Source organism: Scomber japonicus, chromosome 19 (assembly GCF_027409825.1).
Source record: "Scomber japonicus isolate fScoJap1 chromosome 19, fScoJap1.pri, whole genome shotgun sequence".
Lineage (NCBI taxonomy): Eukaryota > Metazoa > Chordata > Actinopteri > Scombriformes > Scombridae > Scomber > Scomber japonicus.
Genome location: NC_070596.1, coordinates 5440468 through 5456787, shown reverse-complemented (window position 1 = coordinate 5456787; position 16320 = coordinate 5440468). Strand labels below are relative to the sequence as shown.

General features: G+C 38.8%; 1 protein-coding gene across 2 annotated transcripts in view; it reads right to left on the bottom strand.

Moving 5' to 3' along the window:
* The window catches only part of LOC128380098 (WD repeat-containing protein 7), a 106476-nt gene that overhangs the window by 23215 nt on the left and 66941 nt on the right, over nt 1-16320 (bottom strand). For both annotated transcript variants that reach the window (XM_053339792.1, XM_053339793.1), the window contains exon 23: nt 8494-8718. In XM_053339792.1, coding sequence (XP_053195767.1) covers nt 8494-8718 — 225 coding nt within the window. The remainder of the gene's footprint in view (nt 1-8493; nt 8719-16320) is intronic.

Sequence of the window (16320 nt, the reverse complement as noted above, 5' to 3'; positions counted from 1 at the left end):
GTCATCTTGTGTTTCAGTCAGTGTTTGGTCTGTCTACTGTAGAAAACACAGATATGCAACGTAGAAGAGGACCCGCTCCCTATGTAGATATAAAGGGCTATGCTAAGCTAACGAAATCGCAATGATTCTCACTTTTATGGGATATACACTTCATTAAAACATACTTATGAATATTATATACCATTTGCATGCCACTAAATTCTACACACTGCACCTTTAATCGGCTCTTATTATGTAATTTCTATCTCTTGAAATATCTGCAGAAGTGAACAAGAACATATATCTGAAATTTCAAACGTATGCTTATGAATACAAATATTTCTTTCTTTTTTTTTTCTTTTTTTGTCAAACCAATTTTTTAAAATGAGGTTTAAGGTAAAAAAAAAAAATGAATCAACTTTCGTGCTACACACACTCACACACACATACACACACTCTCGGAGGATAAAGAGAGTGAGCAGGATGGAGGTCAGTTCATAGCTGACCTGACATTTGAGCCAGTCTCTGTGGGGATGCACTGACCATTAAGACTCCAGAAAATATCCCCTACCCCCCCCTCAATAACAACCCACCCCCCCCCTCCCCCGCCCTTCTTCCTCCCAGGTGTCTGTCTGTCTTTCACTGCCTGTCTCACCCACTGTAGCCTGAGGACCAGAGCTTTTAGCAGATTTCTTCACAAGTGCTTCACAAAGATAAAAAGTCAGAGGGAAAATCTGAACTGCAATCTGCTTTTTCTAAAATATTTGGAAATATTAACAAAGTATCATCCACTTTAAGGATTCTGTCACACATCTATTCCCATAACTAGAGAAAACAAGATGATCTACAGCCACTGCCGGTATCTCTCAGTTATTCCAGTGGCTCTTTAATTTTCCTTTTAAATGGAGGGATCGTGCATTAACTGATCATTTATTTATGAAATCTCAGTGATGTACATATAGAATATTCTGGACTGCGACTGTGAGGTTGTAAATCTGTCAACGGTCATAACAGGAAGACTCTACATTAACATGAAGAAGGCTTTTTTTTTCTTCTACAGTCTGAGTCCACTCAAGGATCAATACAGTTCATTGTATTTTCACTTGAAATGTAAATGCTAAACAGTCATAATATAAATAAAGATATAATACAGATCATTTACTTTAAGTATTTATAATCCTGCGGTTGCTCTAAAGGTCTTCCAGTCTCCAGGCACACGCGGCTAATCTCATCATCTGTATCTCCTGGCATTTCATCATCAGCCCGCCTTAAATGGCAAACCCCCCTTCCTTATTGGTTTATATATCTACACACACACAGTTGTTATATAGGGCAATGAAAAATATAGCTGGAGGCTAACCGTGTTAGCATCTCTTGGTATGACTCTTATAATTAGGGCACGACCAATACTGGATTTTAGGGGGAAAATGCTGATACCAATATTGATATATATTGGCCGATAATGTTTTATGTAGATAATAAGATATGATAAGATAAGAATGATTTTATTTGTCATTCAGATGATATACTTTTATACAAATTTTGTAGCAATGGCTCAGAATAGTGCAGAATATTAAAATGGACTGATATTAAAAACAATAAAACAGGGGAAATTAAAACAAAACAAAAATGATGTATATATAAAAAGATATATACAAATAAATAAATAATATATATATATATATATATATATATATATATATATATATATATATATATATATATATATATATATATATATATATATATTGCACATTTGCATAAGTATAATTGCATAGCAGTAGTCTGTAAACTTATACAGTCCACATTTTTTTGCAATGATCTTTCATATTTGGTTATCAAACACATATGTAATGGCAGCTGGAAGTTATTACAGTTTAACAATAAGCTTTATTTTATGAAAGAGAATCAGTGCACTGAAACAGTAACACCACCGGGAATTTAATAATTATAATTAGCTATAAATAAAAAACACAAAATATGCATATTAAACTTGAATTTAAAAAAAGGATCAAATATTTTTTTTAAAAGCTGCCTTTATAACTTAAAAAAAAAAATCGGCACATATCGACAACATATTCACCGATACCAATATATCTGTGATAGGTCAATATCGGCTGACTGATATATTGGTCAGGCTCAAGCAACATAGATTGTAGGTGATGGACAGTAGCACTAGTGTAACCTTCTGTGTTTGTACAGAGACTCACAATCAAACATGCAGGTCAGGTGTGTAGTTAGCGTGTTGTTAGCGTGAGTGTGTGTAGTCGTATGTGATAGGGCAGTGAACCTTGAACCCTCAGCTGGTGATCAAAATAGGCAAACAAACATTGGCGAGAGCTCAAATCAATCATGTTTTTGTTACATGCATCGATATGCATACAAGCAGTGGACTATAAATATCAGCAGGGGATGTAGGGTTGAATGAACTTTGACCTCCAGTTAGGGATCATTACAAATCATCAATAACACCATCAGAAATCTATTTTACTCTCAGTTACACTATTCCTATAGTTTCTACACACACTCCTCTTCAAACTTGCTTTATGTTTGATGTCACTTATTTCAGCTTTTGAATCTATATAAAGATTCAGTGTTTTTACATTTTTACTGTAGTGTCTAACTTCAGTGTCACTATTGTGCATGTTTGGTGTAGCAGTAAAGTGTGTTTCCACCACCGCAGAGATCAGGTGTTTGATTCTCAGTAGTGGGAATTTGTGTTTTCCACAGCTGCTTTGGCAAAATCCTTGAATCGTCATTCTCAATACATCTATTCACATTTCCTCACAACGGTATGTGCCTTTCCTGTTGCTTTCACATTAAAGTGTGTCCGTAGAACTATTTTAAGTTGAGCCAGTGGGGCTTTGAGACAGTCATCAACAAACTCTGCATGATTTTTATTTTATTTTGACAGCAGATATCGAATGAAATGCTGTGACCAGACTGGCAGGAATGATGAGATGTTGGATTTCTGAAAAGTTTTTGGAATATCACTGAATGTTACATGAACTTTAATTTGAGTATTTTCTCTTTAAATAACTGATAATCACAAGATAATCACTGATAGAGAACATGCAGCCTAGCTTAAAAGTACTCATGTTGTAGAGATTGACATCTTTAGTTGGAACCAATAGGGATGTCACAAAGTATTGCAAGACAGACTGGTTTTTGGAATTTGTTGGCATTTGTTGGGCCATAAATGCCCCGAGCACTGTCTGATCTTCTAGTTTGTCTTGTACAACATATGGAAAATATAGCTTTCTAACTTTACTGTCCTTATATTCCTGATGGGAAATCAACTACAGCTCGCGAGACCAACAATTAGTTTCACATCAACTGATAATCAATACGTAAACTGGATGGATGACTGTGTGGGAGGATTTGGGAGGAGGGGGTATAATTTGGGGGTCATGGGGCAAAAGGTAACCAGTCAAAATCAAACCCCTTAAGTTGTGAATATGTATGTGTGTGCTCTTCACACATTTAAACAGCGGATCGCCCACCAACACAGAATGGTCTTCACAGGTCAGCAGGTCAAAGTTCATCGCCGTGAGCAGTGACAGTGACTGTGGGTGGGCAGGTGTGTGTTTGTAATGAACCTGATGGAGGTTTCATTTGACAGCCACATTTGCGCCTCAATTATTTCATTCCGGCGGACAATTAAAGATGGCCGTTAACAATGAGCGCTGTAATTGGCTGGATAGAGGCTCAAATTCACAGCCCTTCCCTTCTACTCAGAGAGCAGGAAGTGAGAGAGGTCTGGTCCATTTCTCACGGCGGACATCTTTGTTTAAAGGCAAGCCCGGCCCAAATGAACCAATACCTATTGACAAAGCATCAGCCTGCTATAATGGGCTGTTAGTTAGAGCAGTAAACATGTCACATTAACACAGAGAGGGTAATTAAAGCAGGAGGATGAGGGGGACGTGGGAGGAAGGTAGGAAGGAAGGAAGGCAGGAAGACAGGGAGGAAGGAGTAGAGAGTGTGAAATAGTGACAGATTGGTGGCGTCTAAAGTTTACCAGGCCGAGTCGACCACTAACAGGCTTTCTACTTTCTTTCCTCCATCTGCCCCCCTTTTTCTTTCTCTTTCTCTCTCTCCCTCTTCCTCTGATTGAGCTTAAATGAGAGGTGAAGGTAAATCAATGTTGGGGACTTGGTTAGTAGATGAGAGCCGGTTCAGACTGGCTGCAGAGAGACGGGGAGAGGAAGAAACAAAAAAACAATGCAAAAAATGGGTAGGAGGATGAGAAGGACAGAAAGAAAGAGGGAGAGAGAGGTGGCTGCTGCCTGTACATCTACACGTTAATATATAATTAGAAAACGATTATTTTGTCTACAACCACTGCATACATTAACAGTCTCTGTGGAGCAACCTACCACTGACTGGCAGCTAACTAGCTAGCTTGTTTGGCTGCCTATTGTTGTAGTATTCTTTCCTGGCTAACTAGCATGTTTGCAAGTAGCTCATCAGCTACAGCAAGTAGTTACCACGTCATCAACTTCCAAGTCCAAGATGCGGCTAAAGATGAAAACATGTTTAACAAGTTACTTAGCATTCATACACTTATTCTGCTAATCAACGGTTAGCCCAATATTTACTATTATTATGTTTAACCATACTAAGTGTACAATTTAGCTAAAAAAATATGATGTTGAGGCTGCTAGGACTTAGCGAACAATTAGCTAAAAATATTGCTAAACAAATACTGATACTATCCCTAAAAGGTTGCTGAGCACTAAACCTTTACATTAATAAACTTCAAATAAGTAAATCATGTAAAATACTTGCTAACTAACATTAAAAAAAGCATTAATTCATATACATATTTATTGAAAAATGTTTAACTTGTAAAAATAATAATTGTCATTACGCAGCTAATTTAGTCATTTCGAGGAAATTGGTTACTTTAAAATCGTCTGCTGTCGAGCTCATCTCACATACTGACAGAAGCACTGCTGATAAAGTGCTCAGGATGTGAATACCTTAAATCCATACCTTTATATTGTTTTGATATCGTATTGATCTTATGAAAAAAAAAACAAGTCTTGGTTTGACTGGTAGTATAATGAAAAACTGAGATTTGTTGGTCTGAACCACTGCAGAGTTTTATAGTTTCTATCACCTGCTTTTCTACAATACTAAAAATAACTCAATTTCCAATCAGCTCTCATGAATGTTTTAAAATGCCACCATTCACAGTGAATGGGCCTCTGAAGAGATTCGAGGTATTTTGACATTTGCTGTGAGCATTACTGTCCAGAGACTGTACACTGATGTACAGCTTGTCTCTTTTATGCTCTCCAATCGCATCCTCACTTCCCTCCGTCGCCATCTGTCCTTCCTTCCATCCCTCTGTCCTAAACCTCAATCTCCCTCCTCTTCATGCCCCCTCCACTCCCCTCTCCATATGAAAACATCAATCTATACTGTGCTGTATAGACTACTCTACCCTCCCTCTCTCTCTCCGGGTGGACAGCTCTCATTCATCATGGACGCAGCGCTGTATGCCAACAACACCGATCTATCTTTCAATTTCATAACAGAGAGGAGTGGAGAGGCGGGAGATGGAGCCTTGAATGGAGGAAGAAAACAACAACGGGCTGAATTGAGAGCAGGAAAACAAGCTGAGTGAAAGGAAGAGAGGAATAAAACTAAGGACGACAAAGAAAGAAAGAGAGCAGAAAGCAAGAAAAAATGTCCTCCGCCACGTGCTTTTTACAGTTGTTTGTAACAGTCTGCTCTAGCTTTTTATTAGGCAATAACAAGTTTTACGGGGTTTAGACAGTCTGTGAGGTCAGTTAACGGAGTAGGATGCTCTGGAGTCAGGGGGGGATTTTTAAGGAGTAGCTTCCTCAGATCATTGTTCAAATGCCTAGATATGACATATGTTTATGTTTAAATGACAAAAAACTCTAACTGCCATGTTAATTATGTTGTGGTGAATGGAGGCATGGATCAACAAAGTCTGACTTTGGCTGTGTCCAAAATCACTCTCTATTTACTATATAGTGCACTACATTTACCCTCCACCATTTTATTTGAGTGTCTGAAGCCAGGGTGTACTGTATGAGCCAAAACGTATGTGCTTGTGTTTAGGTATTTGTTTAGACTGTGTGCATTGCATCACTTGTGTTGATTGACACATGGGTGTGGTTTCATCTTATTTTACCTGTTCACATGGGTGGCGGTGGGAGTTTAGAGTTTTATTTTCTGTTGACCCATGTCATTGTCACCATATTATCACATCAGGTAACGTTCAATCATTTTAGTGCAACAGTCTTTCTTAGTTTTTTTTAATCATGAACATTATTAAACTTCATCTGGACTTCAGCGTGGAAGGAACAAATCACAGATACGAGCCTACTAATTCCTTCAGCTAGCTTTTTTTTTTGAGAATAGTCGTTACAAAGAGTGAGTAAATATAGCCACTATGTAGAGCCCTCAAATACAGCTGCAGCTGATGATGACGACACAAAATGATGACGATTAGTAAGTGTCTGAAATCACTATTGAGCTAATTATTGTCTATTATATAGGGAGTAGTGAATGAATGAATAAGAGTGATTTTGTTAACGTGGGAGACCGCTGTTGGTTTTTCTACAAACAAACAAAAAGACAAGAAATTCAAGAATGTGTGCATGAATGTGGGTGATTGGCCTAGGCAGCACCCTATGTGTTTTTTAGCCAGAGCCCTCTATGTTGGTACCCCAGCTGCATTGACAGGTCATACGAGTCACTGTCCAGCTGAACACCTGACAGTGTAACATCACCTCTAATGACTGTATTCTGTCCTCCTTCTCTGAGACTGTCAAACCCTCTTGACTGCTTCACATTTTAGTCCCTGGCTGCTTTAACAAGACACTTTGTAGCATGTAACTTCTTGTCAAACCATTCCCCTTTTATTTCTGTCTTCTTATGGTTCTGCTCTGTGATGACAAGACGTTGACAGCTGTAGTAATATTTTCTCTCTTTCGGGTCCTTTTTTTCTATCACTAGTAACACTGCTACTGTTATGTTTTCATCTGCTGACAACTGACAGCAGGGTTCAACCTTCGAAGCGAAGAGTTCTTTTTAGTCTCACGTTAAATTATTGTGAATGTAACAGGCAGCCTTACAGTATATGCAAGCGATGATCTCTGCCATTCAACAAGTGTAAAATAACTATTTACAACACGCTCACACATTCAAGAGGGTTTTCAGAATTGGACTTGGAACACTGGTATGAGCAAACCCCAAAAGAGTTTTATCATAAAAATTGAAATAATGTTTTGTGTAAAAGTGATGTAAGCCTTACTCTTTTTGTTTTTAATAAAACTCTGCAGGGTACCTTTAAAACTAAGCACCTCGGCCTAGGTGAGATATTCATCATTTGCTGATTTCAAAGAGAATGTACACACTTATGTTTTAAGACTGCACTTTTTGTTTGATAGATGATCAAGGTGATGAGTAGAAAGAAACAATACAGAAAGCATCACAGTTCACTAGGTTTATTTGGGGAAAAGGCTTAACTTAAATATTCAATGAGCATCCTTGTATGACTGCTTTATGTTATTTAAGACTGAAAAGTTTTGTTTATTGTGTTAAATGAAAGTAAACGAAGGTTTGTTATCATACTACTACAGATATCCAAGTGTCCAAATGATAGCCACACTAAAGATTTTAAAGGGGTGGAGCTCTACTCAAGGGAATCAATTAAATCTTGAGTTGTTTTCATCTGATGATGTGGGTTCGGGGTTTTCTGGGGTTTCTCTATGTGTGTGTGTGTCTGTGTGTGTGTGTATTTGTGTGTCTCTAGTGAGTCCACACAGGTGAGCTGACCGCTGTGTACAGGTCCAACTAAAAAGCACCACGCTCCACAGCCTATCAGTGAGACTACAGGCTCTGTCACTGGGCGGATGCCCCCAGAGGCACCCAATCAGAGCTCGGGAGCAGCAGGACGGAAGAGCAGCTCTGCTTAGTGCAAGTTTGATACCCACCAAGGTCCAACGCTGCAGGCACAGCATGGCACAGGCTGGGCTCGCTCGCTCTGTGTCTGTATGTGTGTATGTGTGTGTGTGTGTGTGTGTGTGTGTGTGTGTGTGAAAGTCAGTGCCAAGCTCCTTAAGGTGTCAAGCTTGGTGGGTGAAAATCAATTCCATCTCTCTCTCACCTCTAATCCAACATTGAAGTTTCTACTTTCTCAGTTGTGTAGTTCCGAGTTTTGGAAAAAGAAAAAAAAAAAAAAACACGGTTTGGGACCAAAACATGTTTAAAAGTCCAGAGAGGCTGTACATATAATGTATGTACATGTCCATGATATAATGATGTAGGTTTAGTAAATGTAGGCCAAATTCTAGACAATTAAAGCAGGATCCAAGGAAACATGGAAATTGATAATAAACTTTCCTATTTTACTGTTTGACTATTTATTTTATTCTACTGTTTTGTTTGATTTGTACTTGAATTTCCTTCAGAATTAATCAATTTCTTATTCTTATTAGACAAACCGAGATGTCTCATGACTGTACTTACATGTGTGTCTGGCCAGTGAATAGTTGGATCCTCCGCTGGTCAGTCCAAAGCCCTCTGGCGCCTGTCCGCCTGTTCGGGCCCTCACCGAACCCTTCGGCGGTTCGATCTCGGCGCCAAACTCGGCCCCAATGACCCCCAGCAGCACGATGGCGGTGGCCTGTTTGCGGCGCTCCTCGTACGAGTTGGAGATCTTCTTGGCGTTTGGTGGAAGGTTGGAGAGACAGCCTGGTGGAAAAGAAAAGAGGAAGAAGTTAACACCGGCTCAGGAACATCAGATGAGGAATCCTTAAATCTTGGGGAAAAAATAGAAAAAGACAGACACAGCAGAAAGTTTCTGTTTTGATTGATTGATTGTAAGTATAGCTAACCAGAGTGTTTCCTGACCAATCAGACTTTTTTGGATGATGTCACCTTTTTCCCAGATCTTCAGTAGTAGCTACCAAGCTGTGAGTTAAGACCAATTTGTCAAACTATAGTTTCGAATATATAAAAAAAAGAACTTTTATGCATAGTGATTAAACATTCTTATGGATAATTGCTTCAAATGACATCAAAGTGAAATTGAATTATTCCAAATCATTTTAACTCAAGGTCAAACTGGTACTACCAAGGTCAAATTTGACCCTTCCAAATTTTTGTTAGGAGGGACCTTTAAGCTTATCCAGCACCTCAAAGCACCTGCACATCCCTAATACGGACAGATTAACCGGCTGTGGGTCCCGGAGCAAAGATTTGCTTTTGGGCCCCTGATACCCCCACCCCCAAATTTTATTTAGACATACACACCACATGAGCACAATAGAAACTAATGTGACCAAAACCAAGTGACATGCAATGAACCAGGTCTAATGTTGGTCTAAACACCACCTTATAGTATAATTATTAAATTATAGCATTATATAATATGATACAGTATAGTACTAACATTAACATGGTTAATGATTGAGGGTCAGTTATATTTTAGTAAAATACAAACGTGCACAACTTTAAAAGAGATCAGATTTATACTGTAAACTCTGCTTGGTTTGATATGACTTAAATTCAATTTTCATGTTTTTTGTACATCTATTTACTTTTTCTGACACTGAAAAGTGAGAATGTAGGAGACCATTTTTCCCTCCTTTTTAATTTCTTTCTTTTTCTTCCTTTTCATGGTGAAAAGTGTTGGGAAAAAAAAAAAGAACACCAGCAGGCCTGTGAGGCTCCAGCAAGCCGATAACAACTGAACAGGCACACTTCTATTGTCCTGGTATTAACCATTACACACACACACACACACACACACACACACACACACACACACACACACACACACACACACACACACACACACACACACTCACACACACACACACACACACACACACACACTCACTCACTCACTCACTCACTCACAGGCACACGTCTCATTGTCTGGCTAAAAAGCCTTTAGTCACAGTGCAAACACACACACACACACACACACACACGCACACACACACAGTCATGTTCTCAGACCTCTGGAAGGATTTTGGACACGTGCAACTAGAGACCCTTTTGTTAGGTGATGTGGTGTCTGTGTGTGTGTGTGTGTGTGTGTGTGTGTGTGTGTGTGTGTGTCTATAAATGTGTGTGTGTGGGCGTGTCTGTCCATTGTGTTCACCAAGACGACCCCAAAATAACCTCTTTTGTGTGTAACAGGGTCTTCACAGTAGGGAACTGCTGCAGCCCAGAGAGGAATACATGGGTGTGTGTGGGACAGAAAACTGTGTGTGTGCTCATGTGATGTGCGTGTGTCTATATGAGTATCACAGCAGGAGATGAGAGCTCCTTGCACACCTTGGATCAAAGGCCCAATGAGGACTACATAAATACACACTTACACACACTTACACACACTCACACACTCACACACACACACACACACACACACACACACACACACACACACACACACACACACACACACACACACACACACACACACACACACACACACACACACACACACACACACACACACAACCACTGCCTATACCCTCTGATTTCTATTTCTTATTTTCTCGCTCTCTGGATGAGCGAGCACAGCACTGTTATGGATTTATATTGCAGGGGGAGCAAAGTGCTCACTAACCACACCTACACACACACACACACATACACACACAGTGTCTTTGAGAAGGAAGTGGTGAGCGGGCACACTGGGTGTGATGAACACAGAGGGAGAGAGGTGATCACTGCTGTGTCTACTTCCTGTTGATCTTCATGGAGTTTTCTCTTGACATATGTTGGATTAGTTTATGTCCTGTGATCCTCAATGAGGCGAGTGATCACTGCAACCTACAGAATGACAACTCACAGGGTAAAAGGAGACTCTGATTGGTCTGTTTACAGGCTTCGGGAAAGTTACAAACTAGAGTGTATGCTCGTGTTAAATGACTGGAATGAAACACTGCTGAAAATATAGTCAAATCCTATTAAAAGGTCAGCATTACTTCAGCAAGGTGTCATGCAGCATACAGAAGAAACTATTAGACTCTAGTGAAATACTATATTATACTATATAACACACCAGCTATGTGTAAGTCTGAATTTAGTGGAATTAGGCTACAACTTAACACTGTACCACATTTAAATGTGTCTCAGCAGAGAATCTTATAGTTAAGATTAAATGGTGATGGTTAAGTATACTCATAAAGACAGGTATTATGTCATCACTTAATGTTTTACATGATTCATGTTTTTTATAAATATAATTTTATGTACATTAGTCTGTGCACCAGAGTCTCTGTGTGTTCTATGTTTCACCTGGCTGCAACACAAATCTCCCTTTGGGGACAATAAAGTTAAAGTTGAAAATGGAAATAACCGCTCACAAGTCAGTCCTCTATTATACTGACAGCTTTAGTAAAATGAGTTGTTCTAATTAGAGAAAGGGAACCCTGACCCAAGACAAATGCAATCAGATCTACACATGTACAATCAGATCTACACATGCAATCAGGTATACATATGTGCAGTCAGATATACATGTGTGGCAAAAAGAAATACATTTTTTTTTTATTAAATCACATTTGGATTCAATCCAGATACAAGAAGATCGACACCCCACGGTTGTGAGCAACACTACAGCCTCTGGAGAGAATCCCCTCAAATCAAACATGTTTGATATTTGCTACGTGGCCTCAGATTTCTGTCGCTGTGGACAATGACATTTCAGCATTCAGCAGTGCATGAAATCTGCTGTGTGGCCACTACTCGATTGTTAATCAAGAGTTTTATCTCTGTTTTCTTTATTTATATAGAAAGGAACCACAATTAAAATACAAATCAAGTAGAGCTGTTCTGCTTTAGCTTGTCTCTCTTTTCGCTCTCTCTCTCCCTCGCTATTTTCTTGAGGGCGGATATTTTTTTTTATTAATGTGTCTTGGGAGGATAAATAGAGAGAGAAACGGAAACATGCGTGATTTGTGCTCAGAGAGGTGAAACCGCAAACGGACTGCATCTTATAATGAGAGACCCCCGCGTCTTAACTGTCTCCCAAGAGTGCATACTGATGAAGTGTGAGGAGAGCAATTTTGACTGTTAGGTGAGCCACAGATTGGGAGAAGTCAACCCCCGAACGGGAGACAGCTTCACAGTTTACACCTTTTGTAAGCAGCTGTGAGTCAATTCCTTAATAACTGTACTGTAGTGTTCCCATTACAGTCATTTTAAATAAGTGACAGCACGTCACGAGAGAAAAATGCATATATACATTTAAAATATTGTGTTGTATTGTGTATTGATTGCATTGTAAAATTTTGTCCACTGTGTGTTTGTAGTCCATTTTTCAGACCCAAGAGCCCCCTCCCCCCCAATATTTCCATACTATATCCTGGTGCATTTTATAATGAGATTGCTAAAGGCCAGCTGTCATTTGGAAGAAGGCCCGGCGGCCGGCTCTGATAAATGGATTACAGAAGGCATCCATCCCCCGGGCCAGACTGGGCCAGTAGATAACAGAATTAGAGATAGACTCCCAACCAGAATCACTAAAAAGTTCAGATTTGCAGAAAAAAAGGGAGGAAAGTAAGGAAAGGGAGAGGCAGACGGTGGAGGAGGAGGGTGTATCTGTAGGTTTCAGGGGACAAAATCGAGACACTTGGAGATCTTTTAGGTAAACATCTGGTTCCAATTGACTGACAGTTGGTATCAATGTGAATTTTTTCTGTCACACGGTTTCATTTTCTCCATCCCAAAACATAAACTCAAAGGCTTTACCTTCATAGTATAGTGTAAAAAGGTTGCTCATCTCCCTTTCCACTAAGCTCTGGTTCCAAGCATTGTTCGTTTTTTGTTTGTTGTGTTAAATCACTACTTTCAGTCCAATATTTCTGTTAATTCATCAGTCATGTTATAGAAATTATGGAATACTGGCTACAGTTGAGTAGTTTATTGTGTTTCATAGTGTTGTTGAAGAACTTGCAGTGATTCTTAATCAGTAATAGTGATTACAGATGTGCATCATTAGCTGCAGTAAAGTAGTGAGTCTCTAGGCTCTCTCTCAAGTTGAGGTAATAAATGACAATGGCTTTGTGTGATCATAAAAATTGATTGCAAAAGTAACAGAGAAATCCTACATTGGTGTTGTTCTATATGCTTTGAAAGCTGTGTATCAGTGTAGCTTAGCCTGTGGTAAACCTGAGCAGATGGTACCTTCCAGGTGATGCTGAGAAGATACAGACTGGTAATTGGTCAAGTGTGATGGACAAGGTAAGAGAGTAGGAGGCAGCTTGCTGTGAGGCTGCATATTTTATTTGTTTGGTTTATTTCTTTTAAGTTGTTTTTTGTTGAATTTACCAGGTTCCTTTTTGTTTTATTAATATTTTTGCTGAGAAAACTTTTTTGGTCGTGGTACAACACCCAATTTTTGGGAGACAGGATTAGGGTTAGGGTTAAGGTTAGTATATTCTTAACTGGTAGAGATGATGGTCATAGGGATTGATTGCTTAGCATAGCGACCTTCTGAAGTGGAGACATTGTGTGTATGTGCTGGTGGTGTGTTCACTACTTGCAGTCAACAAACAGTAATGGGACTGTTCTGTCACAGTTTAAAGCATCCAACTGGATAGGCAACGCTTGAACAATGACATGTTGCGCTGTCATTGTCATTGCTTGCATCATATGTAAAATGGGCACAAACAGGCACCGACACTCAGTTTAGATGCGGATACATTTAGGAGATTGAAGAAGTTGTGTCATCATCACCATGAGTGGACTGGACTGGCACCAATCTGAGCTCAGTCAGTTCTGCAGTAAGGTGGTAGATGTCTCTCTCACTTTTTCCAACCCTATTTTTGTCACCCCACTTTCATAGTGTCAGTTTGATGTACTCATATTTCAACAGTGTCTTTTGAATGACCAGCTGCCAAAATGAAGAACTCATGACTTCAGGATGGCTCCACACTATTGAAACTAAATCTACGCCAACAGACATGCTGCATTCTTCTGAAAATACCAGCAGCAACTCATTGGTTAGTAAAGTTAGCGTGGCCTGTAGTTAAAATGGAAACAAATGTGGGAATAAAACTGAAAAATTGAGGAATAATTCTTTAAAAACCAAATAAGGAAATAAAGATGAGACATAAAGGGTTTTTTTTGTTTCCTCGTTGTACTGATGTATTTGAAATATTTAAATGAATTGCTTGTTCTCAAATATTCAAATTCAGAACCATTTATAAAATTCTAATTGACATCCCAAAGTTAAATAAATAGATGTACTAAATAAGTCAGGATGACTTTTAGATGCATGGATGACAACCTTTCATTGGAGGCAGCCATAAAACTGCCATCTCTCTGATGATCTCAGAGCTTCTACAGACTTGCAGATGACCTGAACTTTGGTCATTTGTGAGATGCGAGCTTTTCTGTGAAGAGTCAGGCAGGTAGCATCACTTCCTGTCTGTGCGTACCTGCGGCCTCTCGGCCCGTGCGGATGGACCGATTGATTTTTGAAGCCTAATCGATCTGCTTCCTTCGCGACCGGCAGATCTATTATAATGACATTGTTGTCTAAATCCTATTTGTTGGCCAACCTGCTCCCAAACATAACCCAATAAACTAAAGAGGGGGACGGATGAGCTCTCCTCTCCGTTCGCCTCGGCTCGGCTAAATCTTCATAAAAAACGAGGGAGGGATTGGAATAAAAAGGCTTTCTGGCTGAAATGACATTATCCATAGGGAAAGGAATCTATTAAAAAAAGGACAGGGTGCTTTAATGCAACAACCTGTGGAGTTCATGCAATCACTGTAAAAATATGGACATGTCATAAAAGAGGATAAAAAAGACAAACAACTCAAGAAAAGCATCCATAACCTTTAACAAAACCTTTAGTTTCAATTAAATATCACTAAAATCTTTTTTGATTGATAAATGATGCATTTCTATTTTTATATCTTAATGTCCTGCTTTAATTGTGAGATCAGTTTTGTTTGTAAATCAACATAATTGAAAAACATCAAGTCGGCTCGTGAGGGCGGGGAGAAAAAAGTGAGGGTGCGAGACAGGAGAGAGAGGGAAAGGAAAAAAGAACAGAATGAATGAAAATGGAAGGAAGGATGGGAGCGGGAGTCAGAGAGAAAAGAGATGGGGGAAAAAATAAGGGACAGGGTAAAGTAGGAAGGTTGAAGGAAACGGTGGAAGAAAAAATGTGAATTTTGAGAGATGTGGTTACTGGATATATTGTAAATAAAAATATATTATTACATACAGAATGCTGCTGGTCTGACTTTGTGAAGAGTTTTGTAAAAGAGAACTCATTGTTGAGGAATGAGTGAAACTAAACTGGTAATTTACACCTACAATGATCATCATTTAATTATGATCATCATGGAGATGCAACTAATAATCATTTTCATTATCGATTCATCTGTCGATTACTTTCTCTATTAATCAATCAGGCGTTTAAATATCAGAACATGGAAAAAGATGTCAATAACTGCTTCCCAACTCTTTTGTCCTGACAATCAGTCCACAATTCACAGATATGCAGTTTGTCATAGTGGACTAAAGAAACCAGTAGATATTCACATTTAAGAAACTGGAATGAATCAATTTTAGCATTTAAAAAAAAAAGCAACTCAAAACAATAAATCTATTGTTAAAATAGTTGGCGATTAATTTTCAATAGATCAACTAATTGTTGCAATTCTACTGCTGTTATCCTTAAAATTAGGCTGAAATTAGTAACAGTATGTTTACAATATATAACTTAAAAAATGTAATTCTATTATTGACCGAATTTTATAAAATGGAATCATGATATACTCAGATTATGACAAAATATTCCATTTGAATTTATTAAGAAATAATTAGGAATGATTGTATGTATCAATCCTAATTATTGTGTCATATAATACAATGAATGACCATTCAGCCTCAGCTGCAGTATGAGCAGATCTAATATATACATACATATTTATGTTTCCATGATGATAAAAACAGTAAATATCAGATTTTTTAGTAACCCTGTTGGGGAAATCAAACCGATAACCTTCCCAAACCTCCCCTCTAAAGCTGCAGCCCCACAATCTTCCCATCATGCACCTTGGCTCTGCCTCCATTGGTAATCAATGGGAGACTGGTAAAACCTGATCACCAGGGACTGTGAGAGGGGGATCGATACAAGCAGGAAACTGATGTGAGAACGAAAGGAGGGAGGAGGGAGAAAGTGAACGACAGACGGAAAAGTGCTGTGAGAGAAAAGATTCACTCAAAAAAGGTGTGTTTTTTTTTTTAAATGAATATACAAGAACTAATAAAGACAAAGAGAAAGACAAAGCTATACATTTCTCTGGATCAAGAAA